Source organism: Oncorhynchus mykiss, chromosome 5 (genome assembly GCF_057628025.1).
Source record: "Oncorhynchus mykiss isolate SJ-2025 chromosome 5, ASM5762802v1, whole genome shotgun sequence".
NCBI classification, from domain to species: domain Eukaryota; kingdom Metazoa; phylum Chordata; class Actinopteri; order Salmoniformes; family Salmonidae; genus Oncorhynchus; species Oncorhynchus mykiss.
In genome coordinates, this window is record NC_143026.1 from 17,824,568 (window position 1) to 17,842,510 (window position 17,943).

Below are 17,943 nucleotides of genomic sequence, written 5' to 3' on the forward strand. Positions count from 1 at the left end.
AGTGACTCTCCGTTGAATCAAAAATATGCTGTGCATCAGTTGTAAAACCTCAGTGTACAGTCCACTGTGAGGTGTAAAGTAATTGAATGGTTTAGATCGTGAATCGTTTGTATACAAAATGGTGTAGATACAGGGCGGTTTATATAGAAGATGGTTAAGATACAGGACAGTTTGGATACAGGGCGGTTTGGATACAAGTCAGTTTGGATACAGGATGGTTTAGATACAGGACAGTTTGGATACAGGGTGGCTTAGATACAGGAGGGTTTGGATACAGGAGGGTTTAGATAATGGACAGTTTGGCAAAGTGACAGAAGATCCGGTCAGGAGGAGGGTTTTATAACCTCTATTTCCAGGTATACTTGGCTGACTGTATGCAGAGACATAAAAATGTTATCCACGAGTTTATATGTCTCTGGGTAAGCAAAAAAAACATGAAAGGTCTCTGGTTCGAATAACCAGAAAAATCGGAGAAATCTGAGAACTCGAGAAAGGCACTTTGCTCCAGGGGCCCTGTACTACTATGGCTGACCCTGTAAAACAACATATTTCACTGAACCTACCTACCCAGTGTCTCCTAAAAATCTCAAATTACCTGGTAGAACTGATACAATTAAATGAATCATAGGGGTCTTATAACTTATTCCATTCTACAGGAATTTGTTTTGGCTCATGTCTCTTTATATTCATGTATACTTGGGGCTATATAGCATCTTATCTGCCATGTTTGGAGTTGTGTTTCTCTGTTATGCAAAGACTTGAATGTTTCTTTACAGTTGAGTTGCCCTGGTCATGTCAGTATACAGTAATTTATTCGGACTCCCAATCATGGCCGGATGTGATACAGTAACTGAATTCTGTTAGTGTCTGCTGTGTCAGGTGGGAAGATGCAAGGTACCTGAAAAAGATCTAGTCTCTCAATGTTCTAATCTCTCAATGTTCATCTCAAAGTGCACCAAACTCATGCATTTAGCTGTTGAAATTCCTTATTTTTTGTCTGGGGAGGATGCCCCCAGACTCCCCTACTGGCTTTGAGCTAAGCCACCAATGTCTTCAAATCCCCAAAATGCCCCTGGCATCTGGTGGTTTGTTTAACATAAATTACCAACAACCAAGGAGTGAAACCAAACTTCTCCTGATATTATGCTATTATCCTTAACTATTATCAATAACAACCCCATTAGCTGAATATTTTACTGTGATCGTTTAATGACAAAACAGAGTGGGATACATTTGCTTTAATTAAGGCTTAGTTTAATCTAAAAAGACTACACAATTTCAGACACTTTCTGAACCACACTTGGGACAAAGGATTTCACGAAGAAAAGAGCACTTAGTCTAGGCAGCCATTTTCCAAATTGGCAAAACACTGTATGGTGATGTGTAGCTTCTATAATGTTTCAGATAAATAATAAAAGACAGTATTACACTTAAGAATCGATTGAACACTACTCTACTTCTATGTGGAATAGTGTGTTGTATTTTCAGAGTAGAACATAAAATGGACAGCATTTAAAATATTCCAAAGGTTCCATTTCAATACAGTATTCACCATCAAAACCAGAACCAAAAACAAATGGTTGATATACACTGCTACAGGGCTCCCCAACTGGCAGCCCGAGGGTCAAATTAGTTTTATCTGGCCCCCCAAGTGTTCCCACGCTTTATAGAGAGATACGTGATTGTATACATATGTCAGCAAGATTTTAAATGCTTATGTTTTAGCCAAATTGGACATCTGTTTGGGCTTCTTGCAGTCCATTTTCAGTCTATAAATTATTTGTAATTATCTTCCGGCTCCCCGACCATCCGCTCAAGAAAAAATCGCCTGCAGCTGAATCTAGTTGAATATGCACGACTACATTGTGAAAATGTGTTGCTCTTTTCAACTGCAAACAAAAAACTTTTTTTGCCTTTAAAAGACACAACCATTGATAATTTGTTTGATTTATTCCATGATTTAATATGTGTAGATCACTTTACTCCTTTTAGCAGTGGAGTAGCGCAGTTTCTCTACGCCGCCCACTAGGTCCGAGCAAGTTCTTTTTAGTGGGAAAAACAGCTAACATCTTTCAATTCTACAAATTTTGCCATGAGGCATCGCGGAGGGGGCTGCATGGGCTGTGGGGCCTGTAGGTGCTGTAGGGACTGCGGGGCCTGTAGGAGCTGTAGGGGCTGCAGGGCCTGTGGGTGCTGTAGGGGTTGCGGGGCCTGTGGTTGTCTTAGGGGCTGTGGGGCCTGTGGGTGCTGTACGCCACTGTATTTTAGCTCCTAGTGTAGAAAAGGGCCTCGAAGTGCACATCAGGGTCATATCAGTTGTTACAAAACCCTGTGAGGTGTGATGTTGCATGCAGAATGACTTTGATAGAGAATGGTTTGGCACAGAGACTTTACCCCATGCACTCTTTGTTGTACAACTGATGTATAACATATTTGACAAAACAGTTGTGATACAAAGGAATTGTTTTTCTGTATCAAAATAATTACACAAACATAGTGGAGACATTTTTGTGCAGACTAGCAGACTAACTCTCCATTGAATCACAAATGCACTGTGCATCAGTTGTAAAACCTAAATGTGTACAGGCCACTGTGAGGTGTAATGTAGTAGAATGGTTTGGATTAATTATATTTTGGAAACAGGATGGTTTAGATACAGAATGGTTTGGATACAGGAGATATTAGATACAATATGGTTTGGACACAGGATAGTTTAGATACAGGATGGTTTGGATATAAGATGGTTTGGATACAGGATGGTTTGGATAAAGAATGGTTTGGATACAAGATGGTTTGGATACAGGACAGTTTGGCACAGTGACAGAAGGTCACACAGAGAAACAGAGGGGAACAGAGAACGAAGAGGGGATGTTTTGGGATAGTTGCAGTAAAGGAAGAGAATGTGCTCAATTATAAATCCTCTTGTGTTTTGAGATAAGCATATTGTTACAGTATAATCCCCTTCTAAAGGGAAACTGCGATACATACACAAGCATACCTGTAGACTTCCAGTCATTGCGCTAATGCTAGACATCATTTGCTATGCGAAACTACCTTTAACTTCCTTCATACTGCATGCAGAGACATGCAAATGGTATCACAAGTTCGTCTGTCTCTGGTAAGTTGACTTTTTTTTATCTCACAGTATCCCTTTAAACACCTACTATATCATAGTGAGACAACTGTTTCCACATAATTAACTAGAGCACTACGTTCCTTTTTTCTTCTTTTGTATTCTATTTTACTCTGTGATTGTACCGCAATCAGACTGAGTCATCTACAGCATGATTATCTGTAAAAGCATATGTGAATCTGAAACTAATTTAATGAGTGAGACTTTTTGTGGACTTTATAAGCAACATTCCTACATGGGCATCTGAGAGACATATATATTGATTCAGCTGGGCCACTGTGTTTCTCTAGGTATAGTAGAGCCAGTGGGAAATCTGTGGTGGAATCAGACATAATCAGTCTAACCTTATCAGAGGGAGAGATGGAGGGAAGTAGGGAGGAAGTGAGAGGGAGAGAATGAGGGAGAGTAAGAGAGAGAGAGAGAGAGAGAGAGAGAGAGAGAGAGAGAGAGAGAGAGATTGAGTGAGTGAGAGTAAGAGAGAGAGAGGGAGAATGAGGGAGAGTAAGAGAGAGAGAGAGTAAGGGAGAGAGAATGGGAGAGTAAGCGAGAGAGAGAGAGAGAGAGAGAGAGAGAGAGAGAGAGAATGCAGGAGAGTAACCTGCCCTGCATCTCATTTTCCTTCTTAACTTCATATGCATTATCTCCATAAAAAAAAAACCTGAAACAGCTTTTTCCTGGAATCTAGAGCTATAATCATTATGCTTAAATCTTTAAAAAAATATATTTATATTTTTCTGCATATCTAAGCATACCTCTTGAGCTGTCTGTATCCTGGTGGTTCTATTTTTAATAAAGAAACAAAATATGCTTCTCTGCATCACTCCAAAATTTTGATAAAAGATTAGAAGGAATGTGAGTCTTATTCGGTACATTTAGTTATCGCTTGCTTTTCTACCAACCTACCAACCTTGCCAGCAGGTCATACCGCAGCACACCTTGCGGACTGCCGCAGAATTGAATGGCGTGTTACATGCCGAACTCCACCATTTACGGTCGGCTCTCACCCACCATGGAACTGTGATTGGCCACCATGAGGCACGGATGCAGAAATTATCGGATGATTTAAGAACTCTTGTGTTTGCTCTGCAGACAGAACAGACGGGAGCAACATCTGCTGTGGCTGTTCCTAATCCTCCACTCCCTACCAGCTCAACGTCTTCCTCTCTTCGGGAGCCTCCTCTCCTGGCACCGGAGTGCTATGAGGGGCATCCTGGGAGGTGTCGTGGGTTCCTGCTCCTCTCTGGTCTTCGAGCTGCAGGCATCAACGTTTTCAACCAAGTGTTCCAGAGTGGCATACGTCATCTCCTTGCTCTCAGGACGGCTCTGGCCCGGGTCATGGCCATATGGGAGCAGCAATCAGACATTTGTTTTAATTGTCAAAGCTGTACTGCAGCGCCAGCTGCGCCACCAGAGATTCTGGGTTCGCGCCCAGGCTCAGTCGTAACCGGCCGCGACCGGGAGGTCCGTGGGGCGACGCACAATTGGCCTAGCATCGTCCGGGGTAGGGAGGGTTTGGCCGGTAGGGAAATCCTTGTCTCATCGCGCACCAGCGACTCCTGTGGCGGGCCAGCCGCAGTGCGTGCTAACCAAGGTTGCTAGATGCACTGTGTTTCCTCCGACACATTGGTGCGGCTGGCTTCCGGGTTGGAGGGCGCTGTGTTAAGAAGCAGTGCGGCTTGGTTGGGTTGTGTATCGGACGACCTTCGTCTCTCCCAAGCCCGTACGGGAGTTGTAGCGATGAGACAAGATAGTAGCCACTAAACAATTGGATACCACGAAATTGGGGAGGAAAAGGGGTTAAAAAAAAATAAAAATAAAAAATAAATAAAAGACTAATTTCAGCCGGAGCGTAGCAGATTACACTATTGACTTTCAGACGCTCGCCGCTGAGAGCGGTTGGAATACAGAGGCACTTCACTCAGCCTTTCTGAACGGACTCAGCGAGAATCTCAAGATGAACTGGCTTCCCGGAACATTGGACATCTGCTTTCATAGACTCTGGGGCTGTTTTCTGGATCGCACATTAGCTCGACACCACGGGCTGCCTCTCACTAAGCTGGACATTCCATTGTCAGTCACTGCGCTGGATGGTCAATCCCTAGGGTCTGGGAAGGTGAAGCAACTCACCATGCCTATTCAGCTATGAGTTCTGGATTACCATGCGGACCTTATCCACTTACATCTGGGGGACTCTCCTGAGCTTCCACTGGTTCTTGGACATCCGTGGCTTTCTATCCATAATCCTCAAATTGACTGGCCATCGGGAAGGATTCTGGGATGGAGTCCTTCATGCCAGCTCACCTGCCAGCAGCTCTCTCCTCATCCTTCCGGTCCTGCTCATCTGGAGGCCCCAATGCTCCTGTTCCCCCGGTTGGGGATGACAAGCCTGATCTTTCCCACGTACCTCGGGATTACTGTGATATGGGTCAGGTCTTCAGCAAAAGAAGGGCCAGCGAACTGCCTCTTCACAGGTCCTACAATTGTGCCATCGACCTCCTGCATGGCACTACTCCTCCGAGAGGAGGGCAGTATTCTCTCTCAGGGACAGAGAATGCAGCCACGAAAAGTTATATTAAGGAGGTAGCTGATTTTCTTCAGACAGGGAAGACACCGTTCAACACCCCTAATGGACATTATGAGTACCTGGTCATGCCGTTTGGACTTACTAATGCTCCAGCAGTTTTCCAGGCCCTGGTTAATGATGTGCTGCGCAACTTCCTTCACCAGTTCGCGTTTGTATACCTGGATGACATCTTCTGGTTGAACACGTCCAACATGTACGCCATGTACGCCAGGTCCTTCAAAGACTCCTCTCTCACCACTTATTCGTGAAGGCAGAAAGTGTGAATTTCATGTTCCTCACATCTCCTTCCTGGGGTACATTGTGTCTCAAGGCTGTGTACGGATGGATTCCCAAAAGGTAGAAGTGGTGGTCAACTGGCCGCGGCCCAGCACTGTCAAGCAAGTCCAGCGTTTTTGGGGTTTTGTTAACTTCTAGATTTGTGAGAGACTTTAGTTCTGTGGCTGCGCCATTGACAGGGCTAACCAAGGGCTCGGCTGGGCATGCAAGCTGGACCTCTGCTGCTGAGAGGGCATTCCCGGACCTGAAATGTCGGTTTTCTTCTACACCCATTCTAGTTCATGCAGAGCCTTCTCTTCCCTTCGTGGTAGAGGCGGATGCCTCTGACATTGGCGTTGGTGTGGTTCTGTCTAAGCGCTCGGATAAAAACCAAAAGCTTCATCCCTATGCCTTCCAGACGTCTCACTCCAGTGGTGAGGAACTATGATGTCGGCAATCGGGAGCTGCTTGCAGTCAAACTGGCTTTGGAGGAGTGGCGGCACTGGTTGGAGGGTTCGGAACATCCTTTTACAGTTTTGATGGACCACTAAAACATAACCTACATTCAGGAGGCTAAAAGCCTCAATCGCCGACATGCTCATTGGGCTCTTTTCTTCACTTGGTTCAGATTCATGTTATCCTACCGCCCAGGGTCTAAGAACGCGAAGCCGGATGCTCTGTCTTGCAAGTTCCCCAACTCCAGTGAGGATCGGCCGCTTGGGATCCATCATCCTTAAGTCGCTCATCCTCGCGACAGTGTCCTGGGGTATAGAGGCTGTAGTGAGGGAGGCGCACATCCTCAGAGGGCCACACTGTCATCCTGGTCATTGTGGATAGCTTTTCCATGGCGGCACATTTCGTTCTACTGCCTAAGCTTCCATGTGCCCGAGAGACTGCTCAGCTAGTTTTTCAGTACGTTTTCCACCTTCACGATCTTCCTCTGGACATTGTCTCCGACCGGGGCCCCCAGTTTGCCTCCAGATTCTGGAGGGCGTTCTGTACTCTTCTGGGGTAATCAGCCGGAGCGGGTGAAGCAGGATCTGGAGGCCGCCTTGCGGTGCAGTGTGTCCACCAACCCCACCACTTGGAGTCAGCATCGTCCCTGGGTGGAGTACGCACAAAAAACTCTCCAGTATTCCTCCACCGGCCTGTCACCATTCTAGGGGTTGTGCGGGTACCAGCCTCCTCTGTTTCCAGATCAGGAGATTGAAGTGGTGGTTCCATCCGCTCAACATCTCATCTTTCGTTGCCACCGGACTGGAAGAGGACTCGTTCAGCGCTCCTGAGGTCCTCTGCCCGGGCTCAACGACAGGCCAACCGTCATCTCCGTTCTCACCATCTCCTGCGTCCAGGCCAGATGGTCTGGTTGTCTACTAGGGATCTGCATCTATGCGTGGAATCTAGGAAGTTGGCACCCCAGAACGTTGGGCCATTCAAGGTTCTACAGTGCATCAATCCAGTGGCCTATCGCCTTCGTCTTCCCTGGCCCATGAGGGTTCACCCCACCTTCCACATCTCCAGACAAGCCGGTGGTGTTCAATCCTCTGGTTCCGGCCACTCGGCCTCCAACTCCGCCTCGCAGGATAGCAGGACAGCCATTCTACACTGTGCGACGCATCCTCTCCAGTCACCATTTCCAGCATGGGACTCAATATCTCGTGGACTGGGAGGTTTACGGTCCTGAGGAGCGATCCTGGGTTCCGGCTCCGGACATTCTGGACCCCGGACTCATTTGGGAGTTCCGTCGCCTCTCTGCTACCCTTAGTGGAACGTCAGGAGCCATTCATTGGGACCATAACCCCCCAAGGGAATGTCAGGAGCCATTCCCTTAGGTTACCGCTGGAGGGCACCCTTGCCTTATCTTCTAGTTTCCAGGTTACCCTAATTATTACTTATTGGTTTCACCTGGTTTTGATTACCTTCTCTGTTCACCTAATTGCCTTGCTATTTATGTTCATTTGTTGCTTGTATCTGTGCTTAGGTCTTGTGTTTTGTTCAGTGCACTCTTGTGCTGTTGCCTTGTTTTTGTCAAGACTTTAAGTACCTTTACCTCTGCTTGCTGTGTTTCTCTGTGACGAGATTCGAGTTTGTACATGCATCAGTGTAACAAGGTGTAGACCTTACAGTGAAATGCTCCTTACAGTAGACCTTACAGTGAAATGCTCCTTACAGTAGACCTTACAGTGAAATGCTCCTTACAGTAGACTTTACAGTGAAATGCTTACTTATGAGCCCCTAACCAACAATGCAGTTAAAACATATATGGATAAGAATACAAAATTAAAGTAGCAAGTAATTAAAGAGCAGCAGTAAAATAACAATAGCGAGACTATATACAGGGGGGTACCGGTACAGAGTCAATGTGCGGGGACACCGGTTAGTTGAGGTAATATGTACATATAGGTAGAGTTACAGTATTAATGTGACTGTGCATAGATGATAACAACAGAGAATAGCAGCGGTGTACAAGCACCGAATACGTCAAGGGGTATGTAGGCACTGTATGTAGACATTGGATTGATGCTGGAGATAATAAATATGAGGTTGAAAAGTAGAGGAGTTGCCGTTTAGTACTGTTCTCTGATTCATGTTATGCACTTACGACCGTTGAAATCACTGATGCATTGAAACTTTATTTTTTCTGGTTGAAGGACAAATAAATAAATACAGGACAATAAGGGGAGGTTTAAAATCACAATGCTGCACAGAGTACCAGAATGTACCTTCACACGCCCTATGGTTCGTGACTGATGTACTTGATTTTGACACACACTGTAGCTATATGTGTTTATCATATTTATCATAAGGCTGTTGTTTTGTATTTTACTATATATAATGACGATTTACGTCATCTATGGAACCATTATTTTTAAACTTATTTGCCGTCTATATAATGAAATAAGATGCTACTATATCCGTAAACACACAATTTTGATTGTTAAAGTCTAATTTCTCCATTGGGTTGCTGATAAGCAGATGCCCAAATAAAGGAATCAGAATTAATTACACATTGTGGAAAGGAGATCCAAGCTATATAGCCACATATAGAAGCACCCGCCTGCTGCATTCATGATTTACTATGTCAATGGTGTTGTGAGTTCACATTAAAGTTGCGTTAGCCTACCAGGAACAGGGTTTGAGAGTCCTGGCCTATGTGATGAGAGCTAAACACATGCCTGTGAACAGATGGGGAGGTGCAGGCTGCACTGCCTTAGCCTTGTAGCAAGTGATTTACCTTTCAACGAGGCACAGTATGTGGAGAATTAAGAACAACAACAATAACAACTGTAACAGCAGCAAACATGCAGAGTACTTTGCTAGGTTTGATTAAGCATTAGCAGGCACCGGTGGATGTGATTTGGCAATGTGCCATAGGAGGGCCGTGAGTGTGTAATCCTGCAGGATTAGTTGGAAGACAGGCAAAGATGGGAAGGGAGAGGGATAAAGGAGAGAGAGAGGGAGAGGGAGGCAGAGTGGGAGAGAGAGCAGCAGAGAGAGAGAGAGAGGCAGAGAGGGAGAGAGAGAGATAGTGGAGAGAGGCAGAGAGAGAGCGAGAGAGATAACAGAGAGAGGCAGAGAGAACGAGAGAGAGGAGAGAGAGAATGAGTGAGAATGAGAGAGAGAAAGAAGGAGAGTGCAAGTCTCAGGGTTTTCATTGACAGCGTATACCGTATACCTTCCATGTTCATCCATTAGGATTAAAAACATCTGTGGATTAAAAAGGTTTGCACATTTAATTTTGACATTTGTTTCATCCCCTTGTTTCATCCGTAGCCTGGTCTGTTTATTTTGGAATTAGGTATTATTTAAATTGAAAATTCACAGAATCCATTAGCTTAGCTAAGATGGCTGGAATCGCTACAGGGTTTACTGAACTGAACAGCCACACTTAACATGCCATAGATCTTCTACAAGTGTAGCTGCCAGTTTATTACCCTGTAACAGAACCATATAATACCGTTAGTAGGCCATAAGTAGACTAGGTGTGCAATTATGCAGTAGCACTTCACTTCACTTTCCAAAAATGGTAAGTGCTACTACAGTAGGTTCAGTAATTATAATGCTCTGTGCCATTCCTGTGAAATGTGTTGCCAACAACAAGGGCAATGTGGTGAATTCCATGTCTAAATGTGGTGGAGTCCTTGTTGAATAGACAATAATATAACTTTATTGAGTCCCAGGGGGGCATTAAGATGGAATTACTTTTATACTACTTCTGTATATGACTACTAGCCAAAACTCAGACAAGGATGATGAAACTCTAGGAACTATTTGAGCTCTCTAAAACCCAATTGACTCCATACTCCTCTTATAAATATCCAGCACAGTCCAAATCTCACAGCAGACTTGTTATACTATTCACTATTCTCTATGTTTCATCTCCAGACATAGCATACAGTAGATTTCTGGATTTTGCTAGTGAACCGAACATTGATATATTGAAAAAGTGATGTGAAACTGATAAGTGAAAATTAATTTCATGGTGAATTACAAGTCCCTCAAAGCATACATTCGTTCACAAACTCACTGACTCAACAACTTATTTTCCATGTAGATTTATAACATGTTTATTTTGAAGCCACAATGTTCTCCTCCATTAGCAATGATAAGCTCATACAGAGTACAAAGCATTTACGCAGAAGCCCAGTAACACAACATAACAACCCACATGTAAAAGTTTACAGTTTACTATAGAATACTACAGTACTTACTATAGAATTCTGTGGTAAACTGTAGAATACCCACCTACTACACACTGTAGTATACCTCGAGAATGTGTAGTACTTACTATAGAATGTTGTAGTATACTGTAGAGTAAATACTACAGTATACTTCAGACCACAAAAACACCACAGCAAATACTATAGTAATGTTCACAAAAACACTAGTCTGCAAAACACTTTAATAGTACAGTAATATTCGCAGAAAGAGCAGAAGCTCTGAATCCTACATACGTGTTATGGAAAATCTGCTCTTTGAGTATTTTGTCCAGTAGGTTTCCTCAAAGACAAAGCCATCACTGCTATGTCAATGATATAACAAAAGCAGTATTGTAAATACTACTGTAATGTCTGCAAAAACACTAGAGTAAATACTACAGTACTTTAGTCTGCATAAACACTACAGTGAATACTACAGTAAAGTCCGCAAAACCACTACAGTGAATACTAAACTGTTTTTTCATGTGGGAACACACGCCTTTGATAATCTTCAAAATTAAATAATTTTTAACTGATTTATTACGATTACTTAGCAGCTGTAAACAGTTCAAATGATTGTACAATCTCAGAGGCTGGGTGGACTCATCTTCAACCGATAAGCTGAGGTATGTATTTTTACAAATTTCTTGAACCGGACAATCACAACACCGCTATTGTGGCAACACTTCATGACAAATCACAGCCCTGTCAGTTTCATGACAACAACAGACAACCTATCATAACATTTGATGACATTTGATGACTTTGACAGATATGATACAGTACATCAACAAACAACAAACCCTTTTATACAACAAACCCTGTTCCTGTCACGCTCTGACCTTAGATATCTCTGTTTTCTTTATATTTTGGTTAGGTCAGGGTGTGACGAGGGTGGGTATACTAGTTTTTGTATTGTCTAGGTTTTTGTATGTCTAGGGGTTTTGTAGGTCTAGGTCATTTGTATGTCTATGGTGGCCTGATATTGTTCCCAATCAGAGTCAGCTGTTTATCGTTGTCTCTGATTGGGGATCATATTTAGGTAGCCATTTTCCTTTTTGTGTTCGTGGGTTCTTGTCTATGTGTAGTTGCCTGTTAGCACTCATTTGTATAGCATCACATGTCGTTTTGTTATTTTGGTTAGTTTGTTCTGTGTTCATCCTTATAAAGAATGTACGCATACCACGCTACGCCTTGGTCCGATTCATATGAAGAACAGGACAGTTCCTGTAGGTTTTTGCTCCAATCCTAATTTAGCACACCTTAATCTGATAACGAGCTGGTTGATAAGCCAAATCAGGCTATACTTCTGGGGTTGGAACGAGAACCTACAGGAGGATAGCTCTCCAGGAACAAGTTTGGAGAGCCTTGGTCTAGATCCATAATTCCCTGTTTCCTAACAGTGTCATTGTGTTGACTGACATAACTGTGATGTTAAGACACAGTGTTGCGTGGGAACTAGAAACCATGATGGAAGTGAAATATTAGGCTACCAGTTATTTTCCACAACATAAAGGTTTTCCAACATCATAAAGGTTTTCCAACATCATAAAGGTTTTCCAACATCATAAAGGTTTTCCAACATCATAAAGGTTTTCCAACATCATAAAGGTTTTCCAACATCATAAAGGTTTTCCACAACATAAAGGTTTTCCAACATCATAAAGGTTTTCCAACAACATAAAGGTTTTCCAACAACATAAAGGTTTTCCAACATCATAAAGGTTTTCCAACATCATAAAGGTTTTCCAACATCATAAAGGTTTTCCAACATCATAAAGGTTTTCCAACATCATAAAGGTTTTCCAACATCATAAAGGTTTTCCAACATCATAAAGGTTTTCCAACATCATAAAGGTTTTCCAACAACATAAAGGTTTTCCAACATCATAAAGGTTTTCCAACATCATAAAGGTTTTCCAACATCATAAAGGTTTTCCAACAACATAAAGGTTTTCCAACATCATAAAGGTTTTCCAACATCATAAAGGTTTTCCAACATCATAAAGGTTTTCCAACATCATAAAGGTTTTCCAACATCATAAAGGTTTTCCAACAACATAAAGGTTTTCCAACATCATAAAGGTTTTCCAACATCATAAAGGTTTTCCAACATCATAAAGGTTTTCCAACATCATAAAGGTTTTCCAACATCATAAAGGTTTTCCAACAACATAAAGGTTTTCCAACATCATAAAGGTTTTCCAACATCATAAAGGTTTTCCAACATCATAAAGGTTTTCCAACAACATAAAGGTTTTCCAACATCATAAAGGTTTTCCAACATCATAAAGGTTTTCCAACATCATAAAGGTTTTCCAACATCATAAAGGTTTTCCAACATCATAAAGGTTTTCCAACATCATAAAGGTTTTCCAACATCATAAAGGTTTTCCAAAAGAGTAAAACATGCATGAATACAGCTACAAAATTCCACCGCCACTGTATTTATATGACATATAGATTCCTTAGCATCCAAATTAAGTAGGCTGTCAGTCATAAAGTAATATTTTCTTTGTTAACAAGGATAAATTAGTCAGAACAACTATTCCTGTTCAGCAGAAGAGTTTACAATATTTTAGCACACAGAAAAGCAGCATAAAATTCTAGTGCAAGACACTCATCGTTAAAAATGAATATTCACAATCACTATTCAAATACAAACAAAACAACATAAAATAATATCCTTCGCTGTATCTCATAAGTACACTGCTTAACTGTTGGTGGTTGGTTGATTCTATTCCCTTTTATTCCCAGTCCTCTTGTCTAAGTGTGCAGCAGCAGGAGGCATCTCTCATCCCTGCATGGTCTCTTGTCATGTTCTAATCAGTCCCAAGGCAACTGAATAGGCACATCACTGCGTTTGCCTCGGCTCTGAGTGTCCCTCCCTTTGACTGAGAGGTGTGGAGCACAACAAGTGTCCCTCTGCATCCATCCTCTCACTCCCATCTTTGACAGAGGTGCGGAGCACAACAAGTGTCCCCCTGCATCCATCCACCCTCCCACTCCCCTCTTTGACTGAGCATAGCCCAGCAAGAGGCACAGGTATTGTCCACTGGTAAGGATGAATCCATGCATATCATATGACATTCAATAAGATGTCCCTCTTAAGTGTGAGATGTCATCCTTAAATGTCACCAGTCAGTCATGACCCTAAAGAGCCATGAGGAAATTGATGTCCACTGGCTACTGCACGGCTGAATGAAGGTTGACTGCACAATTTCTTTGTGACATTAAGTGTGTCTCATAGGTCATATATAACCTGTGGAAGGAAAAAAAGGAGAAAATGTGCCCCCTTAAACATCAGTTTAAGAACAATGTGTTCTACTTATGGTTTTCAATACAAAAGAGGTACTGGAATGGAAGGTTGCATATTTGGTGCAAGCAAATGGAATGCAATGTTCGAGACAAGACAATCAAAGTGCAGTATGATACAAGATGATGCTCAAATCAAATCTTTCTTACATCTATAGTTAATGTTGTTTTTTCCAATCAGACTTTCCCCATAGAGAGATTGGCATGTAATTGAACACAATCAAGAATTGTGTATAAAATAATTCCCTGTTAATCATCTTCCCTCTTCGCCACAATCAGTGTCTCTGTATGGATGAATCCACCATCCACTAAACATGGACACAATAATGAAACATATTCATGACATTCAGAAAGAGATGTTTAGACAGATTGTACATACTTCTGCCAAGCAGAGATGTGCCTGCAGCGTAAAAAATATTGTGCTAGTTTAGTGACAGGTAGTCTAGCGGTTATGGCCAAAAGGTCCCTAGTTCGAATCCACGATGTGACTAAGTGAACATTCTGTCAATGTCCCCTTGAGCAAGGCTTTGCTCCTGTAAATTGCTCTGGATAAGAGTCTCCTAAATGATGGAAATGTATTTTGAAAAATACTCAACATTTTGAGTATTTCCAAGATGAGGTATTCATATGTATAATATACTTAACATTTGGTGTTTCACAAGTCCAGCATCTAAAAAATGCCTTAGATCCAACTTAATTTGATCAATTCCAAAACTGTTATCTGTTAGATCTAGTTCATAATTTTGATTAGTTACTTTCAGTGATTGTGTCTTATTGTTTTAACATTGATTTATGTTTTTGATTATCAGTCATTTTAACCCACTTTCGCAGGCATTGTTGAGCATAGTGCTCAATCCACTAGCAGTAGAATAAGTGGTGGTAGAGCTGCAAGCAGTGTGGAATGTTGCATTTGCCTCGGTCATTAAGGGTGGTGCTGATGACATTGTTGATGTTTTGAAAATGTTGTGTCATTGGCTTTGATATCCATGTACCATGATCCAGTACACCTCAAAGCACAACAAACTGCTTAATACTAATATAGAACTATAGTTTTCTTTCTTCAAACATGCACATAATATTGTGTAAAAGTGTCATGAAGTCTAAAAAATTGGAATTACCCACAATCCTTTAAAAACGGGGCCACATGGCAAGTTGTTGCAATAATTTAGAGAATAGGGTGCAATTTGGGACCCAGCCTGTATCCTCTGTGCTCATTGCAGGGTCTGGCTCCTCTGGCCGGTCCTAATGGGCAATGGCACGTACAGTGTATGTGTTATAGTACATGTTAAAATTCAGTGTTTAAATCTGGGATATCTTCTCCATGGTGTTAGGGTCTTCTCAGTGCAGCGTCTGCCTCAGGTTTCTATGGCAGGTACAGTATGTGTGTATTCTGGGATACCTTCTGCATTTCCTGAACGTCTATAGCACAGTATGGGTATTGCAGTAAATGTAACAGTACATGTTTAAATGTCATGTTTAAATCTGATACCTACTCCAGGTTATGTGAATGTCTCTCTATGGCATGTGTTACAGTATATGTGATTAAAATCACATCTTTAAATCTGCCCACTACATGTCCCAATGGCACATACAGTATATATGAAATGTTTAAATCTGTCCTGTACATGTCCCAATACAGTATGTTTTGAAATTTTCAAATCTGGGATACCTTCTCCAGATCCTCCATGATCAGATCCTGCTCCTTCACGTCGCTCTCTGACGATCGCCCGCCGGATGTCCGCCCGACAACTTCCTCCCGACCCAGCCCCTTCCTGTTCACCAAAGCCAATTCCGACCCCCCTGAGCCGGCCCCGGTGGGCAGGTGCAGGTTCGCTGGTAACACTGCGTTGCCTTGGATACGATGCGAGTAGGTCTTCTGCCGCTCCATGACTGCGGAGCACAGCTGGAATTTAAATGCGGCCTGGAACCCCCGTCGGAAGTTCTCATTGAAGAAGCCGTAGATGATGGGGTTGACGGAGGAGTTGAAGAAGGCCAGCCAGTGGGCCAGCGGGTACACGTAGATGTTGATGATGCGGTGCTGGCTTGCCGTCAGGCTGGCGTAGTCGCTTAGCATCATCAGCGTCCACAGCGGGAGCCATGACAGGATGAAGAGAAGCGCTACTACCAACAGCATCTTGATCACCCTCTTCTTCTTCTTCGACTGACGGTTGTTGTCCAGGCTGGGTTTCGTCCCACCGCTGCTGCCACTACCACTGCACCCGCCGGAGGAGGGTATGGCCGTCTTAAAGAGAGTGAATCCGATGCGGGCGTACATGATGACAATGAGTGATAATGGGGCTAGATAGATGTTAGCGAATAGGACGGTGGTGTAGATCTTCCTCATCTCTTGATTGGGCCAGTTCTCACGGCACCAGTAGAAGGGGCGGGTGTTGTTGTAGCCGTCCCCCAGTAGGATAAGGACACGCTGCTCCTTGGTCACCTTGGAAATAGAGTCACAATAAAAAACTGAAGGGGGTGAAAATGTGTCTGATGCTTACGCTTTACATTGATGTTAAACTTGACATGTTGATGTGTCCCTCTCAAATCCGTTGATTAATAAAACCTGACATGCACCAGCATTAGACAGTGTACCTGGAGCATGACCCCTGAGGGACACATTATGGAGATAGCCAGCACCCAGATGATGATGATGATCAGTGTGGAGGTGGAGATTGTCAGCTTCTGCTTGAAGGGGTATACGATGCAGCGGAACCTGTTCAGACGGGAGGTGAGGGGGAGAACGTTCTGTAAAATGTCTGTATTGTGAAATTGTCTGTTGTGCTGTGAAATTGCATTGAAATTTTCTAAACACACACAAACACGCACAATAAATTTAATAAAATGATTTAATCAGTTGAAAGAAACCTCACCTATCCACAGCTATGGCCACCAGAGTAAAGACTGAAGCTGACACTGATATGCCTTGAACCATCCCACTCAGCTTACACACTAACCTCCCAAAAGGCCAGCCTGTCAAAAGAGACATATTTAGAATATACAAGAAAGGAGATATCTGGGACAAATAATGAGTCATGTGAAATGGATTCTGAGGTTGAATCTCTTTTCACATAAAATGTTATTTGTCAGTTACGCTGAATACAACAAGTGTAGCCTTTAATGTGAAATGCTTACTTTACGAGCCACTTTCCGAACAATGCAGTTTGAAAATTAACAAAGAAATAAAAAGAAAATAGAAGTAACACAAAATAACACAACAAAATAACGATAACGAGGCAATATACAGATTATATACAAGGAGTAACGGTACCGAGTCAGTGTACTGAGGTACATGGTAGTTGAGGTGATTGATTGAGGTAATATGTACATGTAGGTTTGGTTAGGTGATTGATTGATTAATTGAAGTACTATGTACATGTAGGTAGGGGGCGAAAAGCAGAACATCCGGGTAACCATTTAATTAACAGTTCAGCATTCTTATGGCTTTGGGGTAGAAGCTGTTCTCAAGCCTTTTGGTCCCAGACTTGGTGCTCCGGTAACGCTCTGCGGTAGCAGAAAGAACAGACTGTGACTTGGGTGGCTGTAGTCTTTGACAATTTTTCCTCTGACACCGCCTGGTATAGAGGTATTGGATGGCAGGGAGCTGAGCCGTACGCATTACCCTCTGTAGCGCCTTACGGTCTGATGCCGAGCAGTTGCCATACCAAGAGGTGATGTAGCCATTTAAGATGCTCTTGATGGTGCAGATTTAGAACTTTTTGAGGATCTGAGGGCCCATACCAAATCTTTTCAGCCCCCTGAGGGGGAAAAAGGTGTTGTCATGAATGGGGTGTGCTCGGCCCTCCGTTTCCTGTAGTCCACGATAAGCTTCTTTGTCTTGCTGACGTTGAGGGAGAGTTTGTTGTCCTGGCACCACATTGACAGGTCTCTGACCTCCCTGTAGGCTGTCTCATCGTAGTCGGTGATCAGGCCTATCACCGTTGTGTCGTCAGCAAACT

The 17,943-nt window shown here is 42.9% G+C and overlaps 1 protein-coding gene across 1 annotated transcript in view; it reads right to left on the reverse strand.

Annotated features, from left to right (window-relative positions):
- Positions 1-10,515: 10,515 nt before the first annotated feature.
- Positions 10,516-17,943, reverse strand: part of LOC110523354 (neuropeptide FF receptor 2) — a 38,431-nt gene continuing 31,003 nt past the window's right edge. Inside the window, exons 3-6 of the mRNA XM_021601980.3 lie at positions 16,858-16,957; positions 16,580-16,700; positions 15,657-16,427; positions 10,516-13,934 (exon numbers count right to left, since the gene is read on the reverse strand). Of these exons, the coding sequence (XP_021457655.1) occupies positions 13,917-13,934; positions 15,657-16,427; positions 16,580-16,700; positions 16,858-16,957 (1,010 nt within the window). The 3' untranslated portion in view covers positions 10,516-13,916. The remainder of the gene's footprint in view (positions 13,935-15,656; positions 16,428-16,579; positions 16,701-16,857; positions 16,958-17,943) is intronic.